The following is a 12,937-nucleotide window of genomic DNA, read 5'->3' as shown; positions in this document are numbered from 1 at the left end:
TGCCTCGCAAGACGAAATTAATTCGTTCCACAAGTTTTTTCTTCTTGCGAGTTTTTCGTCTTGCGAAGCACGGTTTCCCATAGGAATGCATTGAAAATCAATCAATGCATTCCTATGGAAACCGACTTCAGACCAGGTCCGGGGACAGTCTGTCCCCCGACCTCTTCTGAAGGCTGGGGGGGGGGGGGACAAGGGCTTTTCTTCCCACCCCCAGCATTTTAAAAAACCCCGGGACAGCGGAGGACTTCTCCGCTGTCCGGGGCGATCTTAAAATGCTGGCGGGCGGCAGTGAAGCCTCTGCTGCCGCCCGCCAGCATTTTAAAAAACCCCGGGACAGCGGAGGACTTCTCCGCTGTCCCGGGGTGATTTAAAAGTCCCCGGGAAGGCAGGCAGGGGGGAGCAAAGACTTTTGCCCCCCGCCGGCCTTCAGAAGAGGTCCTGGACCTCTTCTGAAGGCCGGTGGGGGGCGAAAGTCTTTGCTCCCCCCCGCCTGCCTTCAAAAGCCGTCCGGGATAGCGGAGAAACGAAGGCTGGCGGCGGGAGGAGGTCTCTCCGCCCCGCCGCCAGCCTTCGGAGGAGGTCCAAGGACAGTGGGGAAGACGCGCTGCGCTTCCCTGCTGTCCCGGAGATTTCCCTATGGGCTTTCGTCTTGCGAAGGAAGCCCATAGGGAAATTCGTTTTGCGAAGCGCCTCCAAAACGGAAAACCGTTTCGTTTTGCGAGGCGTTCGTCTTGCAGGGCACCACTGTAATTTCAGTGGGTGTACACTGAGTAATACTATAAAGTAGGGTAGTATTCAACTATCATAATTTAGTGAGCATTTCAGATGCACACAAAAATGAACTCTGTATTGGCAATACTAAAAAAACACTCTCCTTACACCTTCACCTCATTAAACCCTGTAAAAATAATTACTGAAAATCATATTTTTTTTTATTATTGATTTCTAAAGTGTGTAGAATTAGGCATATTGCTCATCTTCTATATTTCATTTTTGCTTAATGGAAAAAAGAGCAGCAGAGTCTTAACATGAGACATCTTGAGGTGTATTCATACTAGAGGTGTAATTACCACTAAGAACATGTATTGTGTTGCATCTAACTGTGTGGGAATATATTTGTGAGAAGTAGCTTTACGCAACTTTAAATCTGCCACTGTAGGATTTTTCTAGTATGACTAAAATTGCCAAAATTCATTATGAGCTACTTTACACGGGTTCATAATTGTTAGGGAAGCCATTTGTGTAGCTTATGCTCCAGATTATGCTTTCAGTGGCAGCTTTTATAAGGAAAGAAGAGTTCCTTAGGCAAACAGTGTGAATTACTTGATGTGCCTTCTGTAATGTTCACACATGGTTATATAGAGAATTAAACATGAACTTGCATCTACTAATACTATTGTTGTTTTACTAACAAGCTAGGAACTTCAACAGAGTGAATCCCATTTGTTGAAGTTCTGTCTTGTTGAAGTTCTACATTATCCATTGTCTCTCAAGACAGAAGGATCCAACAACAGCAATCTTGGTAGTTCTTTTTCTGCTTTCTTGAAGGGTATACCTTCTCTCTCTGCATGGCAGGTGGCTAATGTGTAGTCCTTCGGTGTTGTTGGACCACAGCTCCCATCAACCCCAGCCTGCATGGCTAAGGGCCAAGGATGATGGAATTACAGCTCAGCAACTTCTGAGCAGGCCACAGGTTAGTCACCTGTCTTAAAAGGTCCACCTTGGGAAACAGTGAGGCAAATCCATATTTGAACAATATGAGGTTGTAATACAGAAGTAGGAACGTGGAGTCCTCTTCGCTCCCACTGCATTTAAGAAAGAAAAAAGCTCATTGAGTTTGTCTCATTGAAATAATGTTAATGGGAACATAACCTCCGACAGCAGAAATATGTGATACAAGTTTTCTGATTATAGCAGATAACTATTTTCCTGACTTTTTGCTAACTATTCTTGCAAGTTATTGTCCTTTCCTTGCACTTTCATTATGCCTCCTTCTAATACCCTTTTCACAAATCAGGATGTTCCTAAGTAACAAACTCAATGCTTTCTCATTTGAAACCAAAGTTGCCACCACTTCCAGCAAGTGAACCCATGCTTATCTTTTACCCTGTCAGAGAAGTGAAATAGTATATTTTAAGAGTGGCAGAAAGAATCTCAGGGCACCTATTCACTCTGCTGCCTACAATTTAGATACCAGACCCTAATAAATGTTTGGGAGTTTTCCAGTTCTGTGTAGAGTTAATTCCTAAACATTTTGTAGTCTTTAGAAATGTGGAATAAATTTTTACCAGGTTAGGACAATAAAAATATTGTAATAATCCTTTCTGCTTCTTTCAAGTGTCAGAGTTGCTTCAGCCAATTGTAGTCTGTTGTAGAATTAATCTCATTTTTTTCAATGGCGAAGTAGTTGTGGTTGTTTAGTTTTTGTTTTTTCCCCAGAAAATCTAAAAAAATGCATTTACTTACTTACTTACTGCCCTTCCTCCTGAAGGGGGGCACTTTGCATTTTCTTTTTTGGTGAAGAATTACTTCATATTCCAACGCAAAACTAAACAAACAAAAAAAATATTATCAGCACTTGCAATCTGAAACGTATTGATGAATCTACTGAAGTTCATCAATTGACCTGTTTCTAAGAAGGACAGTTACTGAGGTTGGCTGCCTGACTTTCCAAGGCTAGACCTATTTTCTCACAACATTTACATGTACCTCTAGTGACCTGGATGCAACCACTTCCTCCTGGCTACTGGAGACTGGGATACTAGACACTAGATCCTGGGATACTAGGCCCAGGATACTAGACACAGGCACTGAGGGACCACATTGACAGAAGCTGCCTGGGCTGATGGGAATTCAAAACCATCTAAAGGACATCAGGTTGATGAAAGCTGTCCTTAGAGGTACTGTATATGCTTAAATAAGGTCTTATTCCCAATAATTTCAGAGAGATTTACACCTAGGTAAGGCTGTCATTTAATAGGAGCCTTTGAGAGGCTTCCTAAGCCCAGCTAATTTTCTAAACTAATCAGTAGATGCAAATGGGAAAACAGAAATATAACTGCTGCTAAATTACCAACCATTAATGTTTTCTGGGCCATTCAGACTAACATTGTTCTTACTGGCCTGAATGTGGCATGGCAGCATTTGTCTGTGCAACTGCCTTGAAAAATTGAAGTGAATGTAATGCGCCTGCAAGTGTTTGTTGATAGTATTTTATATTTATTGTGATTCCTCAGGCCTTACTGAAAGTTTCTCTGCTATTCACTTACAACAGTAATAGTTCTTTAGCTTCAACTTGTAGGTGAGTTAAAAGAATAATATTTATAGCGTTTTTTGCAACAGTAGAAGTTAGCGAAGATTTTGGGGGAATAGCACATTATTATTATTTTGCTTTCTGGGGGTTCTTGTTGCGAAGTCATATAATCAAAAACCACACATTTAGCAGCAGAAAAATCTAATCTGACTTGTGTCCTTCTCTCTTAGAGAATTAAATTTAAGTGCTATTTTAAGGAGGTATTTAATCAATAGTCTCCCATGGCATTTGCTTAGAATACATTTCTGGTATTAACATAACATTAAAAAAATTTGAAATATTTAATTTTAATGTCCCCCCAAATTACCCAGCGGGGTAGGTTATTGCTGTTTTCATTTTTTTTTTTTTGCCAGTAGTCCATGGTAAAAATGGGATTTAAATTAGAAGTAAAATCTATTTGATGGGCTTCAAATTTCTGCAATACAGAGATGATCAGTTCCACAGCAATCCTCAGTCGCACAATTTGTTCAAATGCTCAAAGTGTAAAACTTTTCCGTCACCTCCGATATGTCAACATATGAACATTGAAATGAAATATATTGAAATATTGCATACAGCATAGTTGTGTACAAACGGCTACTTTTTAAACCTGTTTATAATTCGGCAAAACAACTGCATTACAAAACCGAGGCCCATTGCTTATTATTATTATCATCATCATTTTATCTTTCAAGAGTTTGACTTTGAACTTGCATGAAAGAGTGAACTTTGCAGTTTGTTAGCATAAGAAGAGCAAATGTTACTTTTTAAAGTAACCACTTGATACCTCTGGCACAGTTCTGCACACTCAAGTACTGTTTAGGATAAGACCCTGTGGGGCTTTGAAAGCTCTCGGGACGACATGAGGGGCTATTGAGAGTGGTGACATGGCTGAAATTTATTTATGAATTTACTTACTAAGTAGCCTAACTCCCTGGACACGTAACATGCTCTTGGTGCACACTGACTCATTCACTGTGGTTATACTACTTGTTTAACCTTTTTTAAGCATAAAAAAGTGTTAACTTGGTTTCTAGCTGCTGTTTCTGTGTTCTTCCCTGTAATGTCTCCCACCATCCGTGTTCTTTCGTAGCCTTCAAGATGTTCAGCAAGGACTGCAGTCCACAACCCAAGTCAAAGTCCAGTCCCGCCCCCATTCCCAGGCAGCAGTGCTCAGTGCTAGTGCCTCCTTGCTGGTGAGAAATGGGAGTGTCCACTTAGAAGCATCACATGACAATGCATCTGCTGTTGGCGGCAGCAGTTTGCAGGATGAACTTGGTATGCAGGCCTTCTATAACCTTGGTGCAATCAAAGTGTTTATGCAGCAGATTTGTGGCTTATAATGCACTGTGACTTGGCTTTGTTGATTTCTGAATTTTCAGGGCGTGTGACAGCAAAATTGCTTCTGGTCCTTTCTTTTTGGAACACTTGCAGATTAAATTTATGCCAGGACCTGAATTGCTGTTCTGAATTAGACTTGAATGCTGTCTTGAGTACTATGTACTCACATCACAGTACCTTAGGATTCTGTTATTAAACTTTATGCAGTGCTTTTGAAGGCTTTAATTGGGCATGAAGCTGTATGTCATACACATGCAAGAATATATTATTAAGTATTCAGTGTTAATTTCCAGAATGCAGGTGATATATTTCAAAATCTGTCGTGTTCAGACCTACAGCTGTAAGTTGTAGTTGTTCTTAACAGCATGGGCATGTTAAACTATTTTTCAAGAAATAACCACAAAATTTCAGCTTTGTAGTAGAAAATGTTCCATTTGGGAAACAATAAAGATTGAGAACTCATGAGTTTCATGTCACCCTTATGTTTAAATAACTGAAGCATTGAAATGGTGAAAATTTGACCAGTATTTTTAATGAACTGATTATGAGTTAAGAATGCACATTTGCAATTTGTCATAGGAGTGACAAATGTTGCAAAGAAATGTTTCATGTTGGACTGTTCTACATTTGCACCAGAGCACAAAATGTGGCATTTGATCACTGCTAAATTGTCAGATCTTTTATACAGAACCTTATTAATATTTTAAGAAGTAGAAAAACATTTAGTGCTTGACAGCTTTCCCTTTTTAATTTATGTGAGGGATGAGGGAATTGCACAAGCCCATCATAAATATAAAAGCACTCCTGGATTTCATTCAAGTGTTAACACTTTCAATCTTAAAAAGATCATGAAAATAATATTTTATTCTGGGTTTATATTGATATCTCTGATCTGAAGTCAAAGGACTCACATCAAGTAATCAGGATGAGCCTTCACCCCTATCCCATTCACAGTATGCACATAAAATTAATAGTGTGTTCTTTAAAAACAAATTATTTTCTTTTTGAGAAGTTTTAGTATTTCATTTACGTAGGTGAATTCCAGATGTCTCATTTTTCTGGTCTGTTAACTCTTTATTCTGTGGCAAAATAAAGCACTGGAATTTGGTGTTGTCTTTTTGTGATTAATTGAGAATAGTAGTGAAACAGGAATATTTTATTTGAAAGGGACTACCTTGAGGATTCAGTGGGTAGGAAGAAGAGCCTTTCCACTAAAACGACAACTTATAGACTTCAACAATCTTAAGATAATATTAAATAGCTTACAATATGCTATACTCCTAACCCCACAGGTCTTAGTCACATTTTTCTAGGAGCAAGTCCCATTAAATTTACTTCTGAATAGAAATTGCATTAATTTGTTTTGTGGAGGCACTTCAGATCAGGTTTTCAGACCAATAAGTTTGACTCCTTTTTTCTTTGATAGAGATTCTGCCTGTGGATTCAGCTCTCCTTTTTAAAATTTATTTCTTGTGTTGTCTGAGTAGGTATGTTGAATCTATGTTCTGAGTTTCTTCATTCCCCCATGTGAATTCCACCACCAAAAAGCAACAAGCACTTACATTTTGTATTAGCATCAGAGAACTTCCAGGTGCAGAGTTTTTCAGCAGATAGCAAACAATACAGGAAGTCATGCTGATTGTAATTAGTCCAATAGGTGAAAAGAACAGGAGGGTTCAAGGAGCACAGTCTGAAAAGTGTGGTTCAGTGCAGACTTCCCCTACTAGGAGTCTCTTCCATGAGATACCATATCCCCTACACCGTCCTTTTGGAGGAAGCTGAAAGCAGACCATGAGTTTACAAGGTCCTTTCAAATGTGATGTCCTTGAGACTCTGGGAAAATAAAACTAAGCTATTTCCTGTGTAATATTTCTAAAACTGAGTTTAAGGGAGGGGGCCCTTGTTGGCTGGACTTGGAAATTCTCCCACATTGCTTGGCAACCCTAGCGTTTTTCAGGCTAGAATCAGCTTGTAGTGATAGCCTGTCATAATCCTGTTTTGAGAATCCTTAAACAAAAGAGGGTCTGCCAGTGGGAAATGTCAGCCTCTTTCTCCCCCACCCCTTTCTGAAATGTGAGAAAAACTATTTAGAAGGTTTGCCCAGATAATCAGGTGCCATCTACCGTTCTGCTGGAATATTACAGAATCAAGTTATGCTTTGTATAGGGTCTGTCTTGTGCTAAGACTGGGGCCACAAGCATTCGGATGTGACTGCTGTTCCTAGCTCCCAATGAGAATGCTGTACAGCTAGCACCACTGCTTCCAGGCCATACCTCATAAACTGTAGTTTTAATTGTTGTATGGTGTGAAGGATATTTGGGACATTGGCAGGACTGAATCTACTTTCCTGTTCATACGTCATAGAATTGTAGAATTTGAAGGGATCCCAGGGGTCATCTAGTCCAACGCCTTGCAGTCCAGGAATCTCAAACTAAAGCATCCATGACAGATGGTCGCTCCATGACACATCCTACCTCTGCTTAAAAACCTCAATTGAAGGAGAGTCCACCATCTTATGTTTTTGTTGTCAGGTGCTCCTTTGTTAACAGATCTGGCTTCAACACAATAATGTAGCACTAGGGAAAATAATAATAATAATGTAGCACTAGGGAGCCCAGGAGCCAAGCACTGGAGGTCCTGATCAGGGGTTGGCAATCTAAGGCCCATGGGCCACAAGCGGCCCATGGGGGTTGTCTAACCGGCCCATGAGCTACCCCCGAACTGAGCCACCCACTCAGCGAGTCCCTGCACGCTGCGCTAACCCAGCGCAGCACGGGGACTCGTTTCTGCAGCACCGGAAATGGCGTCTGCACAGACGCCGGAAATCGTGAACGTGCTTGTAATCCGGCCCACAGAGGGATCTCCGCTGGAGTGAACCGGCCCAGACGAGGTAAACCTTGCCCGACCCCGGTCAAGATAGTGAAGACCTGAACGTCTACCATGTACTTAATCTCTGTGCTCAGGTAGGTGGGCACAAAGGATACCCAAACACTGCAGAAGACCAGCAAGCTGAAGGTGATCAGCTTGGCTTCACTGAAGGACCCAGGCAGCTTCCTTGCAAGGAAAACCACTGTGAAGCAGATTGCAGCCAGGAAGCCCATGTAACCAAGGGCACAATAAAACAACACAATATACCCTTTGTTGCATTGCAGAATGATTTTTCTGGGCTGGGAGAGCATGTTGGAATCTCAGATGTTGGAGGAGAATTCCCCAGCCAGGTAGTGCAGATGACCAGTTGGACACTGGAACAAGAAATGACAGTGGAGCTGGCTAGACTGTTGTCCACCCATCACCTCCCCTGGTTCCCTGTTGCTGTGGTGAGGAAGGCCAGCACCATAGTGATGCGTTCTGCCAAAACAGAAGAAATTGCAGTTGAGAAGATGATGTTGAAGGCCATTCGTTGGTGAAGACAGGTCACTTTCCTTAGCTGGCCAGTGAGAAAGAAGGAGGGAGGAAAGGAAAGCAAGAGGGAGATGAGGAAGTTGTCTCTTGTTTTTCTGCCTGAAGAACTATGCCTTCTCTGGATCACAGTTAGGATTATTGTTCATTTGCCATTTTGGTCTTGGACAAGTATGAGGGACTTCCTATTCATAATAGTTCCTGCCTTAGGATCAAGGGTGAGCCAGCAACTCCCAACTTGACGGTCTCTCTTCTCCTACATTACTCCACTGATTTTATCTTCCTGTGGACTGTGACTTATAAACAGGATTCCATCTCCAGATTCAGTAATATGTGAAGGTGGATTCAGATGACAAGGAGACTATGTTTCTTAAAAGCTTAACCGTATAGCACCTGTATGGCAGTTGTCTGTTGCCTTGAACCAGTTCTCAGAGCTGCTTGGAAGTACAAGGAAGCAGACAGAGGGATGCTAACTGCTTGGTCAGAGGATCCAGATAGCCCTGTTCCTGCTTTGTTAACTCAAAGTAGCTATTGTAATACCTAGTAAAAATAACAGTAATTTTATTTATATCCCTCCCTTCTGGCTGGGCTTCCCCAGCCACACTGGGTGGCTTCCAGCAAAATATAAAAAATAATAAAATGTCAAACATTTAAAATCCTGATACAGGACTGCCTTCAGATGTCCTCTAAAAGTTGTGTAGTTCTTTATCTCCTTGGCATCTGATGGGAGAGCATCCCATAGGAAGGGCACCACTGCTGAGAAGGCCCTCTGCCTGGTTCCCCGTAACTTCGCTTCCCGCAATAACGGTAATTCACCTACCATTAATTAGCGCATTCTGTGTTTTAAGAGTTCAGTATTTAATATACCGTCTCTTTGCGGGACACAAGTACACTGGGGTGTAACAGCTTAACACTGACTTCATTCCAGAGTCCCATGGATGCTCTGTGGCTGAAATCAGCTTTGCTGGGGAAAAGTGAATGATGGCTAGAATTGAAGTGATATTGCACTTAACAATAGTGATCAACTTCTGTTAAGTTGTGGATTGGTACACTACCAAATACTCTCAAATTTATGATGTTGATATATTCTGATTGAGGGTAAAGGAAGAAGAAAATTATTCCAGGTTGTCAAGCCTGAAAAAGCAAGGTATCCTCCATTTATATTTTAAAATTAGATTGGAGTGAGGGGGGGACTGTTTCTGGGGCAATTTGAATTATAGGACAGAACTATCCTTGGACAATCAGAGAGTATCATTTTCATTAAGCCTCCCTCTATCTATTGCACATTCATTCTGATTTGCTTGTACACATGGAGGTTAGATTATATTCAGTCTTCGTTGAACATTCATTCTGGTTTGATTGATTTCTCAATGCATTTTCCTGTCACATTCATAACCGCAGAAATTCAGTTTCTTTTTTAGAGTGGATTTGTTGCAGTAGGTAGAAAGAACATTTTAATCCGCTTGAATTCCAAAAACCTAAATTTACTGATATGTCCTTTAATCTCTCCCACAAAATGCTGACAGTGTCGTAGTGCCTTAGCTGCTAGGGACTGGGAGAAATCTCATTCATCTTTTGCCTTAAGTAATGGGGGGGGGGGGGGGCTTTGATATTTTTCACATGGTGTTTATTATCAAGTTCCCTTCTCCATTTTGGTTCGGCAGGCATGGACAGGGCACTGTTTGCTTACTGAACTGTGTAGGAAAAATTGTAATATGTTTTTGTAAGAGGGTTGCCAAGAGTTAAAGCTGCATCTAAGAAACAACTTTTCACATGTAAAATGTGAAACGCACATATATATATATATGCCAGATTATATGACTGGACTTCACTGGGATCACATCTTCTTAATAGCTTGGTGTCTGATAGTTCTATCACATACTTTTATATATATATGAGTGAAAATTATGGGGGATATACACTAATTCAAGTCTTGGAAATAAATGCACACTCTTTAAAGGGTAGCTATTTCTTAGATTTTTATTGTTTGCTTTCCATTCCTAGATTGTGTTCTGCTTTAACAGGTGGTAGTTCTTCTTTCTAAATATTTGACCTTTGTGACCTTCAAAATAAGGCTGCCACTAATATGATGTTACAGGTGTACACAAGTATGCAGGGGGAAATGTGCTATTATATGGGAATGTTGAGTTCATGTTTGCTGTACTGTATGTCCACATACTGTGATTTCTAACATTATGTGTCAAAATAATCCAGGAGTAGTCTTCGCTCATGAAAACATACATTGCTTTTGTATGTGGAAAGAACCCAGATTGTGATGTGTCTTTCTATAAACATGCCCTAGTCATCTCCTATACCAACTCAGCCCATTCTTTTAAAATCATTTGACCCTTCTCAAATACTTTGGGAGGAATAAAGCATGATACGCCCCCAAGGCCTGTCATTGCTATGCATGTGTACATTTTTAAAAAAGTTACAGCTTTAAAAATAGTGATGAAGGGAGCCAAACTTTCTCAGTTAAAATTTACGTTTGTACATTTGTATTAACATTTATTGCAACTCTAGATTTAGGGTTATCTCATTATATTTTGTCAGTGAGTCATGAATGACAATAGGGAACAGGTACCAAGGATTATCTAGGGCATTCAGCACTTGGAGCCCTGCCTGGAGCATTCAACAAGTCCTGGTTAGACAGATGTTAAAATAAAAATCTCTCAACAATTACGAAGTTTATAGATTGGCTGTTCTGTGTGTGGTGAAGTTGGGAGCAGCATGGAGGGGAGTTCAAGCTGGAAATACTGTCCATGTGGCGTACACATATCACTGCCGTATGCCGTATCTCTAACACTTATTCTCAACAATCAGTAGGACCTAGTATTAAGGTTGCTGTTGGTTTTTGCTTCAGATTTAGTAGCCTGAATTCCCCAAAGTGATTAGTCTGGCTCAGCTTGTTATTGGGCATGCATTGTCAAATGACTGAAAATGTGCATTCTTAAATGGAGTGTTGTTCCACTGAATCCAGATATATTTTTTTTGTACTTCCACAAGAGCTACCTCACATGATAAAGGAAAAAAAAATGTTCACACTATGTATTCTGATGGTGAGATGTCATCAGTGAAAACGGGACTGTGGGTGTTTGCTTGCTTTTGGTTTTTATGGCCTGTGGAAGTGTGGAAAAGAAACTGGCAAAATTTGGTGGTGTGAATCCACCATTCCCTGTTTAAGAATGCAGTTAGCATTTTGAAAGGAAATTGTCTGTGGATAAAAGCAGAGCAGAACTGGCTTCTGCTATTTCCATACATAAATAACATTGTTTAGATGGAGGCATGTGTGGAGCCTCAAATCATTCCACTTGTCGTCCCGTCTTATATTTGTTTTGACCTAGCAATATCTGATCAAGGATCTGTTCAATTCCAACAAAAGGTCTATTTTTCTTGAACTTTGAAAACTTGAAGTGGCTGTGAATGCCATATATTAATATGTGCTGCCCAAAGAAGTCCTATATTTATATGAATCTAATGTGCCATCAAATCAAGTGTGCATCTCAGTTTTCAAAACCTTGAAACCAAAATAGGATTTGCTATGTCAGTAGTGTTTTTGAGGCTTGCAATCAAATCTAATTCACCATCAAATCTAATGTGCGCCCTAATTTTCGCGATGTAATTTGGCCAAAAATGGTGCGCATTACATTCGAGTAAATACAGTACTTGCTTTTGTCTGTCCCGAAGATATTATCAATCAATTTCTTTGAATGAACCCAAGTTCTAGCATTATGCATGAGAAAATTCTCTCTATTATTATCATAATTCTTGTGCCAAGTTATATAGAAAGATATGGTAGTCATTTTACCTCGTAAAATAAATAGGTTGAACATCTTTAGCTTTCCCTGATAGAGATGATAGAATGCAATAGTCTAAAGAAAAAATCATAGTTAATTTTTCAATGACTTAGTGATTGATTTATTTTCCTGTTTCTGGACTGTGTCTGCTAGGTATGAAAACCTAGCTCAAAGAAAGTCCAGGGACATGCTAATGAAAGATGTGTGCGTTACACAAGTCCATAAGTAACTCTATGCTTATGTACGTTAATCTGCATTCTTGGTTGTGACCAATTTGGTCTCATGGTCCCTGATCAAGTAAAGTTCTCCGTTAGCGGTTTATGAAGTGTGTGGATGTAGCTATAAAATACTTACGTAGATTTGTATTGTGTACAAGTAACCTATAGCATATATTTTTTGTTACTACAGTGTACAAATATGCTACAATATTTAACCTATCCTGACTTTCTCTTTTTGACAGGTAAGTTCAGTTCTACACTCTACGAGACAGGGGGCTGCGATATGTCGCTTGTGAATTTTGAGCCTGCTGCAAGAAGAACATCTAATATCTGGTGTGTTTTTGAAAACCAGTATCTGTGGTTTAGTCAGCAATGCTGAATATGCAAACAATTCTGAAAGATTCTTAAGCATCTGTGTATTTTTGCAAAAGCCAGAACACTTTCAGAATTGTGATTTGATGTACATGGGAACCTTTTGGTAATTTTATATTTTGTCAAAGAATACCCATTATATTGAGACTAAGGAAGTTGCAGGTTGAATGAAGAACTGAGAACCAGAACCAGCTTCATTCTCATGTTTATATAGTGCAGTGGTGGGGAACTTTTTGCCATTCAGATGTTGCTGGACTACATCTCTTCTCAACCCCAGCCAATATCTGAGAGTTTCCTGATAGCAAGGGAGTTGTAGTCCCACAGCATCTGGAAAGGCAGATGATACAAAATGGTCAAGGCACTTTGCATACTTCCTTTGCACACAACCCTTGAAGACTAGGCAGTATTTCAGAACAATCAGTCAAAGTGTTAATTACATTTTAGGATGTTTTATTGCTTAACTTTGTGTCTGGATGCATGGCTTTATTCTGTTTGAGTGCAAAATGTTTGAATTTACA

The 12,937-nt window shown here is 40.1% G+C and overlaps 1 protein-coding gene across 1 annotated transcript in view; it reads left to right on the top strand.

Annotated features, from left to right (window-relative positions):
- PCNX1 (pecanex 1) overlaps positions 1–12,937 on the top strand; it is a 79,610-nt gene that overhangs the window by 35,358 nt on the left and 31,315 nt on the right. Inside the window, exons 8-9 of the mRNA XM_077919751.1 lie at positions 4,386–4,570; positions 12,290–12,380. Of these exons, the coding sequence (XP_077775877.1) occupies positions 4,386–4,570; positions 12,290–12,380 (276 nt within the window). The remainder of the gene's footprint in view (positions 1–4,385; positions 4,571–12,289; positions 12,381–12,937) is intronic.

Source organism: Podarcis muralis, chromosome 1, assembly GCF_964188315.1.
Source record: "Podarcis muralis chromosome 1, rPodMur119.hap1.1, whole genome shotgun sequence".
NCBI classification, from domain to species: domain Eukaryota; kingdom Metazoa; phylum Chordata; class Lepidosauria; order Squamata; family Lacertidae; genus Podarcis; species Podarcis muralis.
This window is presented reverse-complemented; position numbering and strand designations above follow the sequence as displayed.